At 42.9% G+C, this 24,586-nt stretch overlaps 1 protein-coding gene across 1 annotated transcript; it reads left to right on the forward strand.

The window, feature by feature from the left end:
- Positions 1-615: 615 nt before the first annotated feature.
- On the forward strand, positions 616-22,988 carry LOC110258535 (antigen WC1.1-like; the record flags this gene model as incomplete). Its single annotated transcript, XM_021081779.1, is given in 12 exon segments — positions 616-945; positions 6,691-6,999; positions 7,090-7,389; positions 12,590-12,682; positions 12,764-13,078; positions 13,859-14,173; positions 18,191-18,508; positions 19,342-19,473; positions 19,906-19,980; positions 20,249-20,335; positions 21,230-21,376; positions 22,468-22,988. Coding segments are annotated over 12 exon segments (2,567 nt in total), but the record flags the coding sequence as incomplete, so codon positions are not given.
- Positions 22,989-24,586: the final 1,598 nt, after the last annotated feature.

Here is a 24,586-nt window from a genome sequence, read left to right on the forward strand (position 1 = left end):
CCCCCAGTGGCCTTGGGCACATCTGCTGGGAAGGCAGCCCCCAGAGTCTCTGAAGTGCTATCCTCAGGGGTGTTGGTTCACCACGCTTGTTAGAATTTTTGGGTGATATTTTCCCACTTCTGTGATACCACACTCGTAGCTTAGAATTGATCACCATGGGAAAATTTACAAACAAAACTTAACCAATGCAATACACAGGGATTTTTTCCCTGTGTGAGAATGCATTTTTTATCTTTTGTCTTTTTGTTGTTGTTGTTGTTGTTGTTGTTGTTGCTATTTCTTTTTCTTGGGCCGCTCCCGCGGCATATGGAGGTTCCCAGGCTAGGGGCTGAATCGGAGCTGTAGCCACCAGCCTACGCCAGAGCCACAGCAACGCGGGATCCGAGCTGCGTCTGCAACCTACACCACAGCTCACGGCAACGCCGGACCGTTAACCCACTGAGCAAGGCCAGGGATCAAACCTGCAACCTCATGGTTCCTAGTCGGAGTCGTTAACCACTGCGCCACGACGGGAACTCCCCAGAATGCATTTTTTAATACCTACCAGCATACAACTGCATGGTCTTCTAAAATCTGTCCTGTGTCCTGTGTTCTGTGTCTGTGTCTCTCTTACAGCTCTGGAGCTGAGGCTGAAGGATGGACGCCACCGCTGTGAGGGGAGAGTGGAAGTGAAGCACCAAGGAATATGGGCTTCCGTATATGCTCAGTACTGGTTCATGGAGGCTGCAGAAGTGGTGTGCAAAGAGCTGGGATGTGGACTTGCTATTGATGCTCCCAGAGGGTCTTATTTTGGACCAAGGCTTGGTCCTATTTGGGTTTTCTTTGTTAACTGCAGCAATACAGAGCCAGAATCATCTTTCACTATCCATAATTGTGTTCATTCTGATTTCAAAAACTATAATCATACCTTTTCTCACGACCAGGATGTTGGAGCAGTCTGCTCAGGTAAGGCCTGTCTGGTCTGGGAGGGGATCCCCAGCAGGAAAAGCCTCAGTCTCATTCCCAGAAAAACTCTGGATAAACGAGATCACAGCCTTTAGAACACACTTGCATGAAGACTCTGGTCACACAGTGATCCTAGAGCATTAGGTGCTCAAGGGAGCATGAGGGCTTGCCTGTCCCTGGACAATAAAGGCTCCAGACCTGTGGACCACTGGACCCTTCAGATCTCTGTGGTGTGTCCTAAGAAGAAGGGAGGTGAGGTCAAATATTTCCGACAGGTACCACTGCTGGGCTGTACTTTTATGAATTAGTTTCATTACGGTACCTGCTTTTTATCCTTTCATGGGATGGTCAGTCAGGCTGGGCCGCAAGAAAAGACATAAGAGAGGGTCAGGCAAACATAGTTTATTTTACTTGCTGGCCAAAGAGAGAGAACTCACCACAGGCAAAAGGAGTCCACACGGTGGAGTGGTCTCCAAGGGGGCTGGCTCATTGAAGCATGAAGAACCAAGAGGGAGTAGACAAGTGATTATTTTGGGGATCAGGGTAGAGTTATACAAGGAAAAGGCATGAGAGGATTTCATTGAGGAATCCCCTCATGGCCTATCACTTAGGATTTGGCATTGTCCCTGCTGTGGCTTGGGTTTGATCCCTGGCCTGGGACCTTCCGCATGCCTTGGGCATGTCCAAAAAAAGTAAAAGCGTTAAACATAGAATTAGCGTGTGATCCAGCAACTCCACTTTTGGATATGGGCCCAGAAGAACTATAAGGAGGGATTCAAACAGATATTTCTACACCAGTATTCACAGCATTGGTACATTTGCATGTTACTAGGTTGCATTCAGTTAGGGCAAGAAGAGATATTTGTGGCAGGGGCTAGTCTTATCACATTGGTGCACCTGGTCACCTGGGGTCCGTTGCTTACATCTTGTTTGTGGGGATGTTGAGGCCGTGGGAAAAATGTGAAGTTTTAGAATTTACAATACAGTAGCTAGAGTGAAGTAAGTACAAAGAGCAGTGAGGCTGAGAAAACCTGAAGTGACTCACAAACTCTGGTCAGTACTGTGTAAGTGCACTTGACCTGTGCCAAGGTGAACCCAGTAAAGACGCAGTGAAACTAGAGTGTGAGTGGGTGGTTGCAGTATCTGCCAGACATGTTTCCAGCTGTTATCACAACGGTAGATGAAATGTCCAAGGCATTAATCCAGTCAGAACAGCTGGATTGGAGGAAGATATTATCAGATATGACAGAGAATTCCTAAGATAGGTGGTTGGGTCTTAGGAAAGGGTTAACACAGGTGGAACAGGGGGAGACCTGAGACCATTCGCAGTAGGTCCTTGGCAGCCATAGCCAATCATATCTTTGGTGTTATGTTGGGGAAGAGATGGTTCTAGTCTTATGTTTAGCAGGTTTTGATTATACTGGCTGAGGTCCCTAAGAATATAATTATGTTATGCTGCTATATTGAGGTATGACATACAAAAGCTGTATGTGTGTATTGTACACAACTTGACTGTTTTAGGAGGTAAGTATACATCTGTGAAACCATTACCACAATCTATGCTACAAATCTGTTCATCACTGTAAAAGTTTTCTTCCGTTATTATTATTATTATTAAAGATAATTATTTTCAAGGGGCATTTGAGTTTCAATTAGGCATTTTTTTCAAGAAAACCTCTTTTCTGGCATTCTGAGTAACATTCTCAATTGTTACAAAGTCCGAATCATGGTTTAAACTGCAGATAAGCTTGCAGAAACCCTAAAGGAGACCCTGACTTATTTTGATAAAAATGAAGTGGTTAATGTTGGAAATTTCTGTGATATTGGGGATTTTTTTTTTAATTAGAGCTTTTAATGTTATCGTTTCAAGAAAATCAATGTCTTGATATTAATTCCAGTTGAGACACCCTTAAAAATAAGAAGAGTTTGAAAGTGCAATGGCATTTAAACATTGTATTCCATGAATACCACTGCTCTAGTATAGGCTCCCCTTTTTTAATGAAGTTACTGTTTGTTCTGCTAATTTATATTTTCAAAACGTATTTAGCGATGTGAATGTAAGTGTAAGCGGTGATGATATAGCAGAGATGAGAGTAGAAAACATGCCTTTTAAATTTTCTAATTAATATTGAACTCTTGGAGTTTCTTCCTCTTAATTTTAGAAATAGGGTGTGGGAGAAAAATTTCTGTCTCTTTAGTGGATTGTTGGAAGTAATGAGCTATGTTTAGGAGAAATCTAGAGATAGAAACGATGGCCTGAGAAGAATGTAGAGGAGCTTGTATGAAATGAGAGGGGACTTCAGGGGGTTCAGGGGCAAGTTTGGGGACAGGTTTCACAACTTTAGAAGGACTGGGTCCTGAGGTATGAAGTGGTGAGGAGATAAAGAAGGGGGGCTTGGGATCAAGGTCCTTCTTTTTTTTTTTTTTTCCCACTGTACAGCAAGGGGGTCGGGTTATCCTTACATGTATACATTGCAATTACATTTTCCCCCCACCCTTTCTTCTGTTGCAACATGAGTATCTAGACATAGTTCTCAATGCTATTCAGCAGGATCTCCTTGTAAATCTATTCTAGGTTGTGTCTGATAAGCCCAAGCTCCCGATCCCTCCCACTCCCTCCCCCTCCCATCAGAAAGGTCCTTCTTAACTGGTGTATTGACCACAGCTTCTGCTTTGATTTCCTTCCTGCTCTCATTTCTTCCCTCCCTTCTTTCTTTACCTTGATGTAGCAGTAGTTTCTGAGCTCTGTGGAAGAACTAGTCTTTGAAGGTTGCCATTTTCTTATTGGGAAGTTTTGACAATATGGGTTCTATTTCTTTAACAAACTTAGGAACTCTCAGATCTTCCATTTTTATAGTATCAGATTTTGGTGAGTTATATTTTTCAAGCAGTTTTTATGGACTCAGCTATTTTTCAGGCTAGGATAAGATTTGTTCATATCTCACATCTAAATATTGGTAAGATCTATAGTGATAACCCCCTTCATTCCTGGTGTCATTAAATTTGTGTATTCTCTTATTTTTGCTAGAGGAATATCAGTTTTATTATCCTTTTAAAAAGAATTAGAGTTCCCCGGTGGCCTAGTGGGTTATGGGTTTGTTGTTGTCACTGCTGTGGTGCAGGTTTGATCCCTGATCTGGGAACTTCCACATGTCATGGGCACAGCCAGAATGAAAGGAAGAAGGAAAGGAAGGAAGGAAGGAAGGAAGGAAGGAAGGAAGGAAGGAAGGAAGGAAGGAAGGGAGGAAGGAAGAAAAATAAAGAATTACCAATTGACTGTGTTGATCTTCCTTCCTCCCCCCCTCCCTCCCGTCCTTCCTTTCTCTTTTCTTTTCAGGGCTGCACCTGGGGCATATGGAATTTCCCAGTCTAGGGGTCTAATCAGAGCTGTATCTGTTGGCATACACCACAGCCACAGCAACTCCAGATGCGAGTTGCGTCCTCGACCTACACCACAGCTCATGGTTGTGCCAGATCCTTAACCCTCTGAGTGAGGCCGTGGATCGAACCCCTGTCCTCATGGATACTAGTTGGGTTGTTACCGCTGAGCCACAGCAGGAATTCCTGATTTTCTTTTCTATCTTTCTTTCTTTCTTTCTTTTTAATTTCCCCAGTACATCATTCCCCAATACTGTACCGTGACCCAGTTATACATACATGTATACATTCTGTTTCTCACATTATCATGCTCCATCATAAGTGACTAGACATAGTTCCCAGTGCTACACAGCATGATCTCATTGCTAATTCATTGCAAAGACAATAGTCTTCATCTATTAACCCCAAACTCCCAATCCATCCAACTCTCTCCCTCTCCGCCTGGGCAACTACAAGTCTATTCTCCAAGTCCATGATTTTTTTTCATTGTGTATTTGTTTCTTATTTCATTGATTTCTGCTGTTTTTTCTTTATTTTTGGTTATGATTGGCTGTTATTTTTGTAAATTCTTGAGATGGAATTTGGATTATTTGTACTTAGTTTTATTTTCTGTCTTATTGAAATCATGAGGAAGCAACAATGCTCTAAATTTTTTTTTTTAGCACAATTTTAGATGTAGCACACTGATTTTAAAACTGCAAACTTTTTTTGGATTATCGTGAAATGTTTCTTTTCTTCTCTCTAAATATATTCTTTGTCCTATTGTCTGACTTTGTATTATATTAACATAGATAGTACATACAGCTTTCTCTGATTAGCATTTGCATGGTATATCTTTTTTTGACCCCATCTGTATTTACATTTAATTATGTATGTTTTTGTATACAGCATATGGTTTTGTCTTCCTTTTTTTTTTTTTTTTTTTGGTCTTTTTTTTTTGCCATATCTTGGGCAGCTCCCACGGCATATGGAGGTTCCTAGGCTAGGGGTCAAATCGGAGCTGTAGCCGCCGTCCTATGCCAGAGCCACAGCAACACAGGATCCGAGCCACGTCTGCAACCTACACCACAGCTCACGGCAATGCCGGATCGTTAACCCACTGAGCAAGGGCAGGGACTGAACCCGAAACCTCATGGTTCCTGGTCGGATTTGTTAACCACTGCGCCACGACGGGAACTCCGGTTTTGTCTTCCTTTTATCCAATGTGATCATCTTGATTTTAGTTGGAGTGTTTAAATTATTTAAGTTTAATGTAATTATCATTATGGTTAGGTTTAAATTTTCTAGCTTGCTGTTTATTTTATGTTTTCTTTGTTCCATTTTAGTCTTTAATTGAATATTTTAAGAGTCTATCTTTGTGTTCTATTTGTTTATGGGCTATATCTTCCCTTTTAAGGGCTATATCTTCCCTTTTAAGGAGCTTACCATAATGTTAAAGAAGAAAAACCTCTAGTAGGAATAATTTGGCAAATCAGTCCCCTGAATTTCCACTTGGAGCTCACTCTTTCCCAGGTTCATTGGCAAATCCTAGGTTTTCAAGAGAAATGGCTGGGACCAACTGATCTCTCACCTAGGACTCTCTGAACTTTCCTTACATAACTTAACAGACTCATCTTTTCACCTAAGAAATTCTTGGAAATTTTGCAATCAAAAATTATTAGAAAAACAAAATTTGGTACCATAAAAGTAGATTATTTATTATGTCTATATTTCTTTTCTTGAGCCCTCATCTGTATACAGGGCAGCATACCCTCATGGATCCAGCCCTCATGATTTTCTCTACTCCAAGTCCCTTGAGGACTGGGTCCTGGGAAGAAAATTTATCAGATGCTTAGCCCCACAATGCTCAGGATGGCTTTCTAACTTTTGTCTATGTGCCAGGTCTCTGCCCTCTCATAATCACGTCACTCTGAGTTGGTTCTGTTCTTCACATCTCTATACTCAAGCTGAAGTGCCCACACATTGTGCATTATTTCCTTGGGCTCTTTAGGTCCCATGCTCCTAAATGAGAAAGTCACTTTTCCAACCAATGCTAAAGTACGTGTTCCTAATATTCGATCATTCCAAATGACCAGTCTTGAGCTCTGTAATTTCCAGGCCCCTTGATAAGGAATTCTCATTTCTAACCAACTTCAAAGTATATATTCTTGGGATTCAGCCATTCCAAACTGACCCCGCAAATCTTCCTGCATTTCTCTTCAGAAACTTGTTCGTGAAAATGCAACTCTGACACTGTCAAATTCTCTCTCCATGCCCCACACCTGGAAGAGAGAAGCTTTCACACCATTGCCTGTGACATGTTTTTTCCAGCTGTCAAGCCAGGATCATGAACACTACTTGGATTTTTTGTTTGTTTGTTTCTCTTAGGATTCGTGCGTCTAGTTCAAGGGAATGGACCCTGTTCAGGGCGAGTAGAAGTGCATTCTGGAGAAGACTGGACACCAGTGTCTGATGGGAACTTTACATTCCCCACTGCCCAGGTCATCTGTGCAGAGCTGGGATGCGGCAAGGCTGTGTCTGTTCTGGGTCAGAGGCCCCTCAGAGAGTCAGATGACCAGGTCTGGCCTGAAGAGTTCAGGTGTAAGGGGGAGGAGTCCGTGCTCAGGTCCTGCCCCAGAGTGCCCTGTCCAGGAGGCACTTGTCACCACAGTGGAGCTGTTCAAGTTGTCTGTTCAGGTGAGAGGCAGATCAGGACCCAACCTCCCTGTCTATCCAGTTCAGGTAAGAAAACTGAGATGTTGCTGAAATCCCGTCTTCTCCCACCAGCATACTCAGAAGTCCGGCTCATGAGAAATGGCACCTCTCAGTGTGCGGGGCGAGTGGAGATGAATATTTCTGGAGGATGGAGAACACTCTGTGCCTCCCACTGGACCATGGCCAATGCCAATGTTGTGTGTCGTCAGCTCGGCTGTGGAGTCGCCCTCTCCACCCCGAAGGGAGGTGATCCGATGTGGAAAGCCCGATTTCACTGCTCTGGGGCTGAGTCCTTCTTGTGGAATTGCCCTGTGACTGCCCTGGGTGTTCCTGACTGTGCCCATGGAAACACAGCCTCTGTGATCTGCTCAGGTAAGAGGGAGAAGGGCCAACACTACTCACGAGTTAAATGTTCATAAAAACAGAGAGTGCTGGAAAATTGGCTTCAAAAGTAAGATATTTAATGGTGAAATGTTTTTTCTCATTGCTTATCCATTTTTCAAATCAGGGCAAGAAGCATTAAGTGGAAATTTTAAAAAATAAACTTAAGTATTTGAGTATAATCACGGAGAATAATGTAGAAGCAATAAGTTTCTATATCAGTCAGGGTTTTTTTTTAATTGATTTTATTTTTTTAATTTATTTTTATTTTTCCCACTGTACAGCATGGGGACCAAGTTATTCTTACATGTATACATTTTGTTTCCCACGCTTTGTTCTGTTGCAGTGTAAGTATTTAGACATAGTTCTCAATGCTACTCAGCAGGATCTCTATGTAAATGCATTCCAAGTTGTATCTGATAACCCCAAGCTCCCAATTCCTCTCACTCCCTCCCTCTCCCGTTGGGCAGCCACAAGTCTATTCTCCAAGTCCATGATTTTCTTTTCTGTGGAAAGGTTCATTTGTGCTGTATGTTGGATTCCAGTTATAAGTGATATTCTATGGTATTTGTCTTTGTCTTTCTGACTCATTTCACTCAGGATGAGAGTCTCTAGTTCCATCCATGTTGCTGCAAATGGCATTATGTCATTCTTTTTTATGGCTGAGTAGTATTCCATTGTGTATATATACCACCTCTTCCGAATCCAATCATCTATCGATGGACATTTGGGTTGTTTCCATGTCCTGGCTATTGTGACTAGTGCTGCAATGAACATGCAGGTGCATGTGTCTCTTTTAAGAAGAGTTTTGTCCGGATATATGCCCAAGAGTGCGATTGCGGGGTCATATGGAAGTTCTATGTATAGATTTCTAAGGTATCTCCAAACTGTTCTCCATAGTGGCTGTACCAGTTTACATTCCCACCAGCAGTGCAGGAGGGTTCCCTTTTCTCCCCAACCCCTCCAGCACTTGTTATTTGTGGACTTACTAATGATGGCCATTCTGACTGGTGTGAGGTGATATCTCATGGTAGTTTTGCTTTGCATTTCTCTTATAATCAGCGATGTTGAGCATTTTTTCATGTGCTTGTTGGCCATCTGTATATCCTCCTTGGAAAACAGTCTATTCAGGTCTTTTGCCCATTTTTCCATTGGTTGATTGGCTTTTTTGCTGTTGGGTTGTATAAGTTGCCTATATATTCTAGAGATTAAGCCCTTGTCTGTTGCATCGTTTGAAACTATTTTCTCCCATTCTGAAAGTTGTCTTTTTGTTTTCTTTTTGGTTTCCTTTGCTGTGAGGGTTTTTTTTTTCTAACCATGCAAACTATTGGGAATTACTTTACGCATCAGATTCCATTACTAGGATCTCAGCCTTGTATTTATTAAGTACAAAGATTCATTCAAATTCAGGAAATTTTAGTTTCACATGATATTTTTAACTTAACAAAATACATCTGAACTTGAAGTAGTTTTCATAGACAAATTTAATTACAAACCCAATATTTTTAATAAATCAGCATTATTCACATTTCCTATTGATTCTTGTGTCATTTCAAGTGGTGCTTTTCAAAGAATTTCTCCAAAATAGCTAAATATTTTAAAGTCACAGCAAAGGGGGAGTGACATTGGCATCATGGTGGTTAAGATCTCTCCTTTCTGCCTCTGTTTTTAGCAATTAAGTAACCACTCATCCATGATCACAAAGCACCTCTGTGAAAGTTGTGGGATACAATATCTTATACCAGGGGACCAGGAGAATGGTCACCCACCTGGGCATCCAGTAATAGACAGATAAACACTGGTACAGACTGCAGACCTAGCGAGAGCCGGTGAACTTGTCCCTGTCCCTGGACCCTGGTCAGGGACAGCCTGGTGAAACCTGGAGAATGCTGACCTTGTCAAACACCTATGAATAAAATTAGGTAAAATCCAGGATTCCGGAAGAGAAGTTTTGTTACTCTTTTGGATCCCAAAACAAAACAAAACAAAACACCCACACCCAAAAAAGGAAAACATGCTGAACGATTGGAGAGGATTATAGGATTTTGCCAGTGCTGCCCCTTACCCTAAGGTGACACAGCATACATTTGAATTCGTCAGTGGGGCCTCTTGCATGGAGAAATATATATGTGTGTGAGTGTGACTGGGTCACTTTGCTGTATAGTAGAAAATTGACAGAACACTGTTAATCAACTGTAATAGAAAAAATAAAATCATTAAAAAGAAAAGAATCCCTAAGTCCATCCATGTTGCTGCGCCTGGAATTAGTTTTTCTTTTTTGTGGCTGAGTAGTATTCCATTGTATATATGTACCACTTCTTCTTAATCCATTCATCGGTTGTTAGACTTTATAAGCAGTATTTCATTTCTAGTTGAAAAACTCATTTCAGTATTTCTTATGAGGCAAGTCTAGTTGTGATGAGCTCTCTCAGCTTTTGTTGGTTGGTAGAAATATTTTATTTTCTTTTATGTGTGAAAGATAACATGCTTGATAGAGTATTTATGGCTGGTAACTTTTTCCTCTCAACACTTTGTTGTTGCTATTTTCATTGAAGTATAGTTGATTTACAATATTACATTGGTTTCAGGTATACAGCACAGTAACTCAGTATTTGTACAGACTGTATTGTCAGTTATTAAAGATAATGGCTTTGCTATGCATTATTTCCTTATCTCGTTTATACATAGTAGATTATATCTCTTAATTCCTTATCCCTGATTTGCCCCTCACCCCTCCCCCTCCACTGTGTTACTCACTAGTTCATTTTCTATAGCTGTGAATCAATTTCTCTTTTGCATGGAATTTTATTTGTATTATTTTTTAGATTCTACATATAAATGACATCATACAGAATCTCAAATTCTGCAATAGGATGGTGGTTTCACCATATAATGATAGCATAAAGTTAAATGAAAAGAATATTAAAATCGGAGTTCCCGTCGTGGCTCAGTGGTTAACGAATCCGACTAAGGATCCATGAGGTTTGGGGTTTGATCCCTGGCCTGGTGATCTGGTGTTGCCATGAGCTGTGGTGTGGGTTGCAGACGTGGCTGGGATCCCGTGTTGCTGTGGCTCTGGCGTAGGTTGGCGGCTACAACTCCTATTAGACCCCTAGCCTGGGAACCTCCATATGCCGTGGTAGCGGCCCAAGAATTGGCAAAAAGACAAAAAAAAAGAGTATTAAAATAACTATAGATATAATAACTTCGTTAATCAAACACACAATATAAAAAGAGGTAAGTTGTGACAACAAGAATATTAAAAGGGGTGAGTTTGAGGGCTAGGAAAATTCTAAGTTCAGTTGCTCTCAGCATGAAATGAACTGAATTGTATGTGATATATTTTACATAAGACTCATTGTAAATGCAAAGCAAAAACCTAGACAATATAAACAAGAGATAAAGAAAGGTAAATCACAGCATACCACCAAGGGAAATCACCAACTTCAAATGTAGGCAGAAACAGGAAAAAAAAAAAAAGAAATAGTGGAACTTCAAAGCAATAAGAAAGCAGTAAGATGATACTATTTCTTACAAATCAAAAATCACTCTAAATATAAATGCACTGAATTTGCCAAAGGCACAGAGTTGCTGGATGGATGAAACATTAAGACCTAACTATATGCTGCCTAAAAGAGGCTCATTTCAGTTTTAAGAATATATAGACTCAAAGTGAAAAGATTGAAAAAGATATTCCATGCAATAGACACCAAAAGAGCACGGGGAGAGCTGTATTATATCCAACAAAATAGACTTTGAGCCAAAAAGTGGTAAGAGACAAAGAAGGTCATTTTACAATAATAAAGTTGTCAACTCATCAAGAAGATTTACAGTCATAAATTTATACTCACCAAACGTTGGAGCACCGATGTACTTTTACTTTTGTTAATTGCGGCTTTGTATGTCTAGGAGTATGGATGTGTGAATGCTAGAATTTTTCAAGATCTTTATTATTTTTTTCATATTTCCCAGTTTTGTATTTCTGTTCTCTGTTCTGTGTACTTTTTTTCTTTTTTACTTTTTAGGGCACCTACATACTTTTATTCCATTTTTTTTTTTTTTTTTTTTTTTAGGGTCACACCTGTGGCATATGGAAGTTTCCAGGCTAGGGGTGGAAATGGAGCTGCAGCCCACAGCCACAGTGACACAGGATCTGAGTCGTGCCTTCTGCCTACCCTACAGCCCACAGCAGCAAAGGATCCTTAACCCAATTAGCAAGGCCAGGGATCGAACTTGCATCTTCATGGATACTAGTTGGGTTTGTAACTTGATGAACCACAACAGGAACTCCCTCTACTGTGTACTTTCTTCTGAGCTTCCATTTAACAACTTTTACCTTCTGCTGATCTAATGGGCTGTTATTCTCATCCTTTGAGGTCTCATTTCAAATATTGACTTTTTCAGTCCTAGAATATTTTATTAGATTCTTTGTTGTCATTTCTCTACCAAAATACTGCCTTGTTTCATTCCTTAAACATTATATTCCTGGTCATTTAAATTCCCTGTCAGGTAACTCCAATAGATGGATGTGTGGTAAATTTCTTTTTAATACTTTCTTCCTCATAAAATCTCCTCAAATTTCTTCTCTTTTATGCCCAAGTGGTTTTAATAGACAGACACTGTAGATAAAACATTGTAGAGATCCTCCAAAAGGAATCTTATTTTGCTTCCTCCAGGCACCTGCTTTAGGGGGTGATCACCTTATTTAAAAGGAAGCAAAGTAATTATAAGCTGGGCATCCATCCTTGTGAAGAATAGCCTAATTTTAGTTCACTCTTCCTTCAGTGATCCAAGGGTTCTGGTTAACAGGGCTCCTCTCCCTTGGCCAGCCTGAATTATGCTTTGTGTTCCCCGAGCCCTGTGAGTCTGGCGAAATCTCAGATGAGCTTTTCAGAGACTTAGGGCATGGATCTAGAAATTCTCACAGCCTTGGTGGCTCTGCAACACTATCAACAGTATTAATATTTTCTCCCTTTTGTAAACTCATTCTTAGTGAAATTCTTGGCTTAAAACAGAAATTTTGGCATTGTCAGAAGCACAACCTTCATGGAGAAGAAGGTGAACTCTAAGGTTATGATAACTGCTAAGTTACAGTTTCCATTTTAGACCCCATCACTAGGTTATTATTTAGCGTAATTCAATTTCTCATTCTTCGACCACACCAACCCTCTGTTCATTGCTGTTTCTGTAGGAAACCAGACCCAGGGGCTGCCTCAGTGCAATGACTCCCTGTCTGAACCAGCAGGCTCTGCAGCCTCAGAGGAGAGCGCCGCCAGCTGCTCAGGTAGGGGTCGTACAGGACCAGAAAACCCTTCCCCTTCCCTGTGTAAATGCCCCACCTTTTTTTCTGGCTCTCTCTCCTCAGACAGCAGACAGCTGCGCCTGGTGGATGGAGGGAGTTACTGCTCAGGGAGAGTGGAGATCCTTCACCAGGGCTCCTGGGGCACCGTCTGTGATGACAGCTGGGACCTGGACGATGCGCATGTGGTGTGCAGGCAGCTGGGCTGTGGAGATGCCCTCAGTGCCCCAGGGTCTGCTCACTTTGGGGTGGGCTCAGGCCACATCTGGCTGGATGACGTGAACTGCACAGGAAAGGAGTCCCACGTGTGGCAGTGCCCTTTCGGGGGCTGGGGGCGGCACGACTGCAGACACAAGGAAGACGCAGGGGTCATCTGCTCAGGTCCTTGCTGCAAATTGTCCACTGGCGGGAGAGGGGGGCAGGTTCTGGAGGTGGGAGTCTGAGCCCTGAAGGATAGTGCTGAAAGGGCCAGAGGAGGATGCTTCCTCCCAGGGAGCCAGTTTTTGTAGCAGATGTGAAGTAGATGTTTTCACTTGATCCTGTCTGGAGCTCCCTCTCTTTTTTTCTTCAGACAGAGAGTATTCCCTCCTCTACCATTCTTCCAAGTCTTACCTCCCTCTTATCACAGTCAGGAATAATATTCCCATTTAAAGGATAGTAGGATAGTAGGTCTAAGGATGTGATTAGATTAGTTTACTTGGTTAATTCATGATATCCAGGTTAATTTCCCCACCCCAAAGTCCTGATCATAATGATATCTATAAAGTCCTTTTTGAAAAGTAAGGGAACATATTCACAGGTTCCAGGGATTGGGATGCGGGCATCTCTGGGGGTCCATCATTCTATCTGCCACTCCACTGTCTCTACCCCTTTCACATAGATATTAGAGGTTTTGTCAGGAAGCAGGATTCAGTGCCCACTCCTGCAGGTGCCCAGGATGGTCTTCTTCTCAGTTCATATTTCACTACATCACTGTGGTAGAAATAGAAGGACAGACAGATGTGGATAAAGTCACATAAAAGAGGGACAGAGTTCAGTCTTGTCTCCCAGTGGGCATCTGCTCAGCTGGTTGGGGATGAGTGTTCACAATTTCTGGGAGAGAATAAACCCCGAGTTTGAGTGGAGGGCTCACTGTGTCGTGGTCCCCCCTTTCCATTGCAGAGTCCCTGGCCCTCAGGGTGGTGAGCGAGGACCAGGAGTGTGCCGGGTGGCTGGAAGTTTTCTACAACGGGACCTGGGGCGGTGTCTGCCGCAGCCCCATGGAAGACATCACCTTGTCCATCATCTGCAGGCAGCTTGGCTGTGGGGACAGTGGAACCCTCAACTCTTCGGTGGCTTTTAGGGAAGGTTCTAGACCCTGGTGGGTGGATAGAATCCAGTGTCGGAAAACTGATCGCTCTCTCTGGGAGTGTCATTCTGACCCTTGGAAGTACATTTCGTGTTCTCCAAAGGAGGAAGCCTATGTCTCTTGTGCAGGTAACTTACTGTCCATTTCTGTGTGTCCGTCTGAACCCTGTAGTATGTTGTTAGTGAGATTTTATATTTTCAAACATAAGTGATGAGTTTAAGGCAAGTCTACAAAAGGAATTTTTAAAATTTAATTTATTTTTTTAATTTCCCCAATACATTTTTTTCCTACTGTACAAATGGTGACCCAGTTATACATACATGTATACATTATTTTTTCTCACATTATCATGCTCCGCCATAAATGACTAGACATGGTTCCGAGGGCTACACAGCAGGATCTCATTGCTAATCCATTCCAAAGGCAATAGTCGGCATCTATTAACCCCAAGCTCCCAATCCATCCAACTCCCTCCCCGTCCCCCTTGGGAACCACAAATCTGTTCTCCAAGTCCATGATTTTCTTTTCTGTGGAAAGGTTCATTTGTGCCATATATTAGACTCCAGATATAAGTGATATCATATGGTATTTGTCTTTCTCTTTCTGACTTACTTCACTCAGTATGAGAGTCTCTAGCTCCATCCATGTTGCTGCAAATGGCATTATTTTGTTCTTTTTTATGGCTGTGTAGTATTCCATTGTGTATATACCACATCTTCCTAATCCAATCATCTGTCAATGGACATTTGGGTTGTTTCCATGTCTTGGCTTTTGTGACTATTGCTGCAATGAACATACAGGTGCATGTGTCTATTTTAAGGAAAGTTTACAAAAGAAATCTTGGATCATGATTCTTTAATCCATGTGTTCCAATACTGTTTCAAAAAAAAAAAAATAAGTAAAGAAACCTGGACTGACAACAGTTTATGTGAAAAATACCAAGGAGGTGGGTTGACTGTGTATCCAGTGCAAAAACAATTGGAAACCACATCACAGGGAGTCTGTAATCAGGTGAATCATCAGAAATGGCACAGTCAATGTACCCTAATTGTTGACCCCAAGACTTTCCCAACGAAGAGGGAGGAGACTCAGCAGAGCTGCTCTGGGGACAGGACCCTGATAAAGGATGGAGATTCCAAGGGGACAGGTTCATGTTCACCCTCAGTACAGTAGTGTAAGGGAACCTCACCCTTGTGGTGATCTCCCAGGGAAAGAACAATACTGCCAAGTAAAGGAACACTGAAACCGTGAAAGGATGGCCAGCCCTCCTTCCCTTAAGTTCCCACCTGTCTGTCTGTCTTTTCCCTGAATCTGCCACAATTCCTCCTGCTGGTTTGTACCGCGCTTGGCACTAGGGAAATTGTGTCCTTTCCACCGCCCTGTTTTATGCTTAGAGACACTAGTTCCTTTCTCTTTCATCTAAATGGCAAAGACTTTATACTCACTGTAAACAGCGAGGACATAGAGAATGTAGTAAGAAATGAAGCCCATCCCATGACCTCTTGTCCGTTCACATCCTCCTGATGTAAACCAGATTAATGGACTGATATTGTCATTTTTCAAATTCCTCCGTTTTCACATAAACATATCCAAACACATGTACCCATAAAAGAGCTTATGTTGATGGTGCAGCTTTTTTATATTTACAAGATTGGGATTATGTCATACACATTATTGTCAAATTCACTTTTCATCACTTAACAAAATATCATGGCCATTCCTCCAGAGAGATCTAACTCATTTGTAGAACAATGGCATAATAGTTTATTCATGACAGGTTGGCACTCCAGTTCATGTTACGATTTGCCTACTTATTGGTAGTTTAATTGTTTTTAATTTTTTCCCCTCCACAAACAATTTTGTAGTAAGCCTTTGATACATGTATCTCTCTATGTTGCTGAGTTTATTACTTAGGATACTCCCAATGTTTATATTATTAGATCAAAGGGTACATACATACACATGTACATAGACACACAGGCTTTAATATATATTGTCAAATTACTTTCTAGGACTAGTGGCTAACTTTTTCCAATGACTTTCATGTCTAGATAGAAAATTCTGGATTTTTCAAATAACCTAACTGTTAACTAAAGCGAACTCATATAGGAACTGCAGGGTCAGTAAGTTTACAAAGCCCACAAGTCTCATCCTAAGACAGTTAAAGTCTGAGATAAGGATGGCAGTTGTTTTGCTCTTGGTTTCTTTCTCTTTCCTTCCTTTCCTCCATCATTTCCTTCCTTCCTTCTTTTGAAGTTTCACAGTATTTTCCCTTTGTTCAGTTTTTTCCCTGCCTCTTTCTCCTTTCCCTCTCTCTCTCAGACACACACACACACACACACACACACACACACACACACACCCCATTCAGGTACACCCTTGACAATATAAGGTATGCTAGGTGTTGCCTGAAATCCACAGCAGAGGGAGAGGGTGGGAAAAGATATTTCAAAGGCAGAAGCTCACTCCCTTCCTTGCCTCTCTCCCTTAATCCCTTTTCCTGGTTCCTGTGGAAAGTTGAAGGGATATTAAATGAAAGACCTGTTACTGATGAAGATTTTCTAAAATCAAATACAATGAATTGAAAAGTAGTGAGGTCTCCAGTTCTGAACATGAGCAAGCACCCAAAAGAGTTCCTAACATTGTTTTCAGGGATGTCTTGCTGCTTATGGTAGGAGTTTGATAGGATGATACGGAAAGGATATGCCAATTCTGATATTTTTATGACAAATACTGTGTATATATCTGTTTCCTCTCATTGCTTTGAATTTATATCTATTTTCTTTCCTTTGATACTTTTATATGGGTTCATTTTCGGTCATACTTTTTAAAAAAATCTATGTCTTTTAAAAAAAAATTATTATAGTTGATTTACAATGTTCTGTCAATTTCTGCTGCCCAACAAAGTGACCCAGTTACATATATATATGTATTATATATATATAATTGACATATATACACACACACACACACACACACACACACATATATATATATATATTCTTTTTTTCACATTACTCTCCATCATGTTCCGTCACAAGAGATTGGGTATAGTTCCCTGTGTTACAGCAGGATCTCTTTGCTTATCCACTCCAAATGCAATCTTTTGCAACTAGTAACCCTAAATTCCCAGTCCCTCCCTCTCCCTCCCCCTGCCCCTTGGTAACCACAAGTCTGTTCTCCATGTCCATGAGTTTGTTTCCTTTCTGTAGGTAGGGTCATTTGTGTCATATATTCAATTCCAGATTTAAGTGATATCATTTGGTATTTGCCTTTCTCATTCTGACAACGTATTGAATGGGAGGAAAACGCTTTCAAATGATGCAACTGACAAGGGCTTGATCTCCAGAATATACAAACAACTCATAAAACTCAACAGCAAAAAAAAAAAACAACAAAAAAAAAAACAATCCAGTTGAAAAATGGGCTGAAATCCTAAATAGCCATTTCTTCAAAGAAGACATAGCGAGGGCCACCAGGCACATGAAAAAATACTCAGTGTCACTAATTATTAGAAAAGTGCAGATCAGAACTCCGGTAAGTTACCAGCTCACACCGGTCAGAATGTCTATAATTAATAATTAATAAGTTTACAAATAGCTAATGCCAGAGAGGGTGTGCCGAAAAGGGAACCCTCCTACACTGTTGGTGGGAATGTAAAGTGCTATAACCACTATGGAAAACAGAATGAAACTACCTCAGAAAACTAAATATAGAACTACCACATGATCCAGCAATCCCACTCCTGGACATACACCTGTACAGACCTTTCATTGAAAAAGACACATGAGTCCTCATAATACAGAGTTTTCAATATATTTATTTGAGTTTTATGGATACTTACAACCTAGCTTTTTGTCCTCTTATCTGTCTTTCTCTAAATTCAACGAGTTCCATTCCTTAAAAAAAAAAAAAAAAAAAAAAGGATCCCCATTTTTGTTGCTGTTTTTGTTTTTGGCTATGCCTTTGGCATGTGTAAGTGACAAGGCATCATTTGCTTCTGCAGAAAGGAGACCCAAGAGCTGTCCAGTTGCTGGCCCCTGCACAGGTATGTCAGCCCCTCCAGCCTCCCCTGTGCCTCCCAGGGGCTCCCTCCTTCCCACCAGGGGCAGTCACAGGAGGGGCTGCTGCCTTTTCAGACAAAGAGAAGCTGCGACTCAGGGGAGGAGACACCTCAGAGAACAACTGCTCAGGGCGAGTGGAGGTGTGGCACAGTGGCTCCTGGGGCACAGTGTGTGATGACTCCTGGAGCCTGGCAGAGGCCGAGGTGGTGTGTCAGCAGCTGGGCTGTGGCCATGCCCTGGAAGCCCTGCGGGATGCGGCATTTGGCCCTGGAAGTGGGAGCATCTGGCTGGACGAGGTGCAGTGCAGGGGCAGGGAGTCCTCCCTGTGGGACTGTGCTGCGGGGCCCTGGGGGCAGAGCGACTGCAAGCATGAGGAGGACGCTGGAGTGAGGTGCTCTGGTGAGTGTGGGGGGCTAGGGATCCAGTTTGGGTGAGTTGGGGCAATGATGGGTCCATGGGCATGGCAGGGGTTTGATGGGGAGATTGTTCAGAAAGCATCTTGGTGCTGTAGCTCTGGACCTGGGAGAGGGGGAGCTGGGAGGACTCAGCAGGTTTTGGTAACTGAGGGGTGACTTCAGGACTCAGGGAGGGAAAACGGGCTACCCTGCGTTCTGTGCTCCAAACTACTACTTTTCTTTTTCTCTAGGTTAAAGAATTATATTTCTCCCCACTAGAGTAGGCACATAGTAACACCCATGGATAGAGGAGGATATTCAGATTCTTGGGCCCTATTCTGTAGACTCTCTGGCAAAATTAATCAACTCATAAGAGAAAAGATACTGAGGAGCCACTGGCTGGTGGGGAGGGAGCAGACATTTTCCTTGGGGAATTTCCATGGGGGAAATTTCCATGGGGCCAGAAATTTCTCATGCACCTGGTCAAGGAGGGCTGGTTGCTGAGCTGTGGGTTCTAAGGCTTTCCTCCCTGCCGATGAGTGTTCCTCCTCAACAGCAAGGTGCCAGTCCGAGGACTTGTTTGATGCTCTGGACTCGTGAAGCCCAAGGGGAAGGGATGAAATCATGAGCCTGGTACTCAGAGGCTGTCTCAGCAGGGAAGCGCCAGGATAATCACAGCCAATTATTTCAGGATAGGACACTGATGGAGCCCAGTCACAGTGGGTTTAGTTGTGTCAGAGGCTGGGACTTCATTGTCCAGAGCTCTGTGGAAATGCTAGCAGGGAGTTTCCCTGTGCCCATGACCTTGTCCAAACCCTCTTGCCTTGTTCTTCTTAGGGACCAGACCAGACTTAAATCCTGGCATCTTCTCCCTGCCTGAGATCCTCTGCTTCATCCTGGGGGCCCTTCTCCTCCTGGTCCTCATCATCCTGGTGGCTCAGCTGCTCAGATGGAGGGCAAAGCACAGAGGTGGGCTGTTGAGAGAACTGGGTAACAGGGAGAGTATGTGGAGGCGGTAAATGGGGCTGAGTGTGAAGAGGGGAAAAATCGGTGAGTTCTCTGTTTTTACCCCATTAGTCTGCAAAACTCCATCTGCTCCATGCTAAACTCTAAGGGCTGAATAGACAGAGGTTCCTAGGATTGGGGCGTGAGCACACATAAGTCATGGTCTCTTGTGTGAGAGAAGAGAGAGTCAGGACTGAGATGTGGATTTAGGGTCAGGCAAGGGCAGAGGTGCCGACATGTTTCATGAGGTGTGAACTATACAGAATTCACAACAGCCCTAAGGTGTTTCCATGTGTGAGCATCGGGTTGATGGAGAGGTAGCCTGCTGGTTGAGGGTGTCAAGAGTAGTAATGTCTGATCTCCTGGTAATATTCTCAGTCTTATCTGATTACAAAGGTGCTGTCGATGAGGCCGTGTATGAGGAGATTGATAACCTTGGAATACCAAAGGAAGATCTGCTGGGAAGCACAGGTGTGTGTCTCTGCCTTGCCCTCCTGGGACCTCTGGTGGTCAGCCTAGTCTTCTCATCAACCGCAGACCCCACATCTGCCCCAGGCTCACGGAGGCGGCCCTGTGCCTCAAAGGCAGCAAGATGGGGCTCTCCAGAGCACCTGTGTGTTCTTAGCTCCCTTCACATTCCAGGAACCAAACCTGTCCCAGCATTTCCTCTCAGCCTTGAGGCTCCTATGGGAGTGGGAAGGTCTGTTCTGTTCCTTTATGATGATTTTGTCCACCTTAGGGTTCCTGTCAGATGACTCAGTGACGAAACTGCCGTATTACACTGGGGAAGGTGAAGAGAACAGAGACTCCAAATCTGCTCCAGATGGTAGAGGAGGCTGTGCCTGGGCTGGGTGTTGGGGGCAGGGAAATTCCGCCTGAAGGATGGGCCCCAAGGGGAACAGTCCTCCTTTGACTGGGATTAGGGGACTTCTTGTCTCCAGATGGGGTCCAGCCTCCCCTTCTCTGGCTGTTTTGTGAAGTCTCCTGTGGGGGCTGAGCTCCCTGTGTCCAGAAACCGTCCTCATTCAGTCACAACAAGCACACATTGTTTGCTTTTGGCTGTGTCCTTGACCTGTGGAAGTTCCTGGGATCAAACTTGCACCACGGGAGTGACCCAAGCCACTGCAGCAACGATGCTGGATCCTTAACCTGCTGTGCTACAGGAGAACTCCCAGGCAGCCGTTTTCTTACATAGCAACATCAGGAAAACATAATTTGGCAAAACATTTTAGTAGAGCTCATTCATGTACTAGCTACTTTGAAACAGGCGGTTTTAATCAAGAAAAAAATCCAACAGATGTTTCTGCTTTATGGGCACATTACAATAAAAGTTATAGCCTTGAAAAGAAACCTGTTGAAAGAAGAAGTGAATGGTGGGTGTTTCCATTGGAATACATCGTATAACGAACCCTACTAGTACTCATGAGGATGCAGGTTTGATCCCTGGCCTCACTTGGTGGGTTAAGGAAGGGGTGTTGCTATGGCTGTGGTGTAGGCCAGCAGCTGCCACTCCTATTCAACCCCAGCCTGGGAACTTCCATGTGCCACAGGTGTGGCCCAAAAGAAAAAAAAAGGAAAAATAGAAATAAAAAGAAGAAGTGAATGAGTGGATGGTGCTTGTATTTATCAGGTCAGAGACGCTAGGTCAGAATGGACTTTCAGTATTTCCCAGGCAAACCCACTTACTGTGCTCTCATCTGACCCCCCTGTCTGCCCTTAGAACCCTCAGCCCAGGGGGTTGATGCCCCCAGTGAGGGTTATGATGATGCTGAAGAGGTACCCGTGCCTGGGGCTCCTGCTGCCTCTCCGATGGGCACCAGGAAAGTGCCTCCAGAAGAGGAGAGTGGGATGCGGGCCTCTCAGACAGGTGAGTGGGGTTGACTGATCTCCTGTCATCTTTGGTCTCTGTCTCGTAAGGATGAATGTGAGCTCCTCAATACCAATCCATCCTGGAGAATCAAAATTTGGATGACCTCCTCTGCTTGATAGCATCACCTCCACCACATTCCTTTGTGTAATGCTGTCAGACTTGTTGGGAGGGAGGAATCACTTTGTATACTGGGCATCAATGTCTTCATAGCTTTATCCTCGATGTTCTTGCATTAAGACTTATAGATTAATTGACTATGTTTACCAAATCCAAACATGGAACACATGCTCAGGTAACATTTTTTTTGGGGGGGGTTGTCTCATGAATGAAATGCAGTTAGAGGTTTAAGAAGATCTTTTAATATTGAAATTTGTGAAGCATTTTTATACTTTAAGATGCACTGTGACCACATGTCAGCCCAAGTAGGTATAAAGTCTATGCTGTATTGTGTCCTTAGAAAATAAAGCCCTTGGTGGTGGATTTTAGACTCAGATTTGTGGGCGGGTTAGGGCTATTTTGCTCCGGAGACTGTAATGTCCAAGTGAATCCACTCCTTCTCTAGAGAAGGGTATTTCTCCTTCTGAGGTCCATACAATTCCCGGGGAAGGGGCAGCTATGAAAGCAGCCTGTGGTTGTTTTGGTGGGCAGCTGGGAACACAAGTCAAGACCACCAAGGGCAGAGTTGGATCGTCAGTGAGGAGCTGAGATTTCTCTAGATGTGGTTTCCTGTCTTCCTGTCCTTGTCAGGGTAGACCTGTCAATTGTGAGCAAAGTTTTCAAGTCCTTCTAGAGATTTTTCCCTTCATGGGCCATCTCCTTGCTGATTGTCTAAGCCAGGAAACAGGTCTTCACAGAGCTCCTGGGCACAGATGTCCTGTCCTGTGGTGCCAAGTTTCACAGTAAACTGAGGCCCCAGAGACCCAGATGAGTTGGATCCCCATAGGACAGCCCTGATGCATCCGTCCTGTAACTCATACGAATTAGTCTGAGCCTCTCTGAGCATTACTGGGTCCCCAAGGATGCTTTGCCATCACCACTGTCCTGTCCCTGAGTGTCGGTTCTAAGCAAACTTCTCTGGACTATTTCAGGCTCTTCTCTGAACTTCCCTAGAGAGACGGCTGATCCTGGGAAAGGAGAAGATAGCCCCTTGCTTCTCCAGAGGGAAAAGGGGGACCCTGAGTATGATGACGTTGAACTAAGTCCCCCTGGCGCCTCCACGGTGGCTTTCCCATGATGTTGTAATGATATGAGACGAAGACTCAGATACTCTAATGGCTTGTATTTCAACAGTGTTTTGCTGATGTATAATTGTATTAGAATGAAACTGCTCAAAGTAAAATGTTCTGAGTAAAGTACTTTTCCCTTTGTTGGTAATTTAATGTATCATGTCAAATGCATTCAGTGAATTGATCCCAAATTGCTATGTTCTCTCAAAGGAAATGGCAAGGTGAGTGAACTGCCCTGTTTTCTCATCTCCCCCAAATGCTGTTCAAGTCATGTCTGTGCCCAGGCTCACAGATGCTCCAGGTCACTCTTACTTAGACAAGAGACTCTAAACTTGGTCCAAACTCACACCCTCATTCCTGACAAGATGGGCTCATGGAGAAAGACGTAAGTAACCCTGAAGATTCATCTGAACTAGTCTGAGCCTCTTCCTTGAGAGGCACCAAACTAGCGTGTGATTTTCAAAGCTGAAGGTTGGAGGTTGGCGCATGGGAGAGAATGGATACAGCTTTCCTTGTCCTGCCTAAGAAATACATAAAAAATGGAATAAAATTAAAAATAAAACATCAAATAAAACATCAAATTCTACACACCTGCCTATTCCTTTTCCGTCTCTACGTCCTCAGGTTACTTTTTCTGTTTATTCCTTGTGGCCATACAGACTCCTCGTCACTCTTCTCTCATGTCTAGTTGGTTATCAAATCTTTATATACAGTCTTTCTTCTCCATCACTTCTTCCTGTTTCTTTGAGACACTGTTATTTGTTGTCCAATTATATAGCCTTCCAAGTGAATTATATCAGCTCCTCTATCTCTTCACTGCAAGTTGAAGGCAGGAAAATGCTGCTCACACGTATGTTCTATCAATTTGATCTTCTTTAAGAAATCTGGCTAGGTCCTACTATATATCATTCACAGCTGTCCTTCTGGGATTTGTTTATGATTGTTCACCAAATATCCTTGATCCCTGATCTATAGCTGTAATACTCGTGGTTTCTGAGTTGTTAATGAAAGCGTGAGAGTGGTGTTTGAATTTGGACTAAGGATAGTCTATCTGGTACATAAGGCCCCTGTCTTATATGGAGAATGGAAGTTATTGAATTAACTAAGGATAGTCTTTGATCAGAAAACATAAACTTGTATTTCAAACTTGTCCTTAGAAGAAGAGCCATGCTATTGATATAGACATTCATACAGCTGATGTGTTGCTGTTAATTATAGTCTTTCTTTTTTTTTTTTTTTGTCTTTTGCCATTTATAGGGCCGCTCCAGTGGCATATGGAGGTTCCCAGGCTAGGGGTCCAATCGGAGCTGTAGCCACCGGCCTACACCAGAGCCACAGCAACGTGGGACCCAAGTCGAGTCTGCAACCTATACCACAGGTCACGGCAACGCTGGATCCTTATCCCCCTGAGCAAGGCCAGGGATTGAACCCACAACCTCATGGTTCCTAGTCGGATTCATTAATCACTGCACCATGACGGGAACTCCTAATCATAGTCTTTATCCAACTCTTCAATGATTCTTGGTGGGTCTTAGTGTTCTCTTTGCAGCAACATAAATGGTTATTCAGTAGAGGTTTTTGATTTAATTGCTCTCTCTTTTGTGTCCATATTTGAGAATCTCCGTTTTGCATGAATTTTCTTAAGTATTTAGAAGGATGAATTGAGTTTTTGTGAAGCTAAAGGAGGCACATCTTGCCACATTTATGTAAATTCAGGGTATAAGAAGCTCGGAAACTCCAGATTTTATTGAATGCTAATGCCTTTACTTGTTTACTGCTGTAGCTTTGAGAGAGTAAGTGGATCTAAAGGAACAGCAATTGCAAATCATGGTTGGGGATTCTGGAAATGGCAAACTTGGGTTCGATCATGTCTGACAAAGATAACACCAATGAACTCTAGGAAGAAATAGAAATCACATAAGCAACCCCATGCCCACCGGGTGGGCAGTCCACGGACAGGAAAGTACCTGTATCACGGAGA

This window comes from Sus scrofa, unplaced genomic scaffold, assembly GCF_000003025.6.
Source record: "Sus scrofa isolate TJ Tabasco breed Duroc unplaced genomic scaffold, Sscrofa11.1 Contig2307, whole genome shotgun sequence".
Classification (NCBI taxonomy): Eukaryota; Metazoa; Chordata; class Mammalia; order Artiodactyla; family Suidae; genus Sus; species Sus scrofa.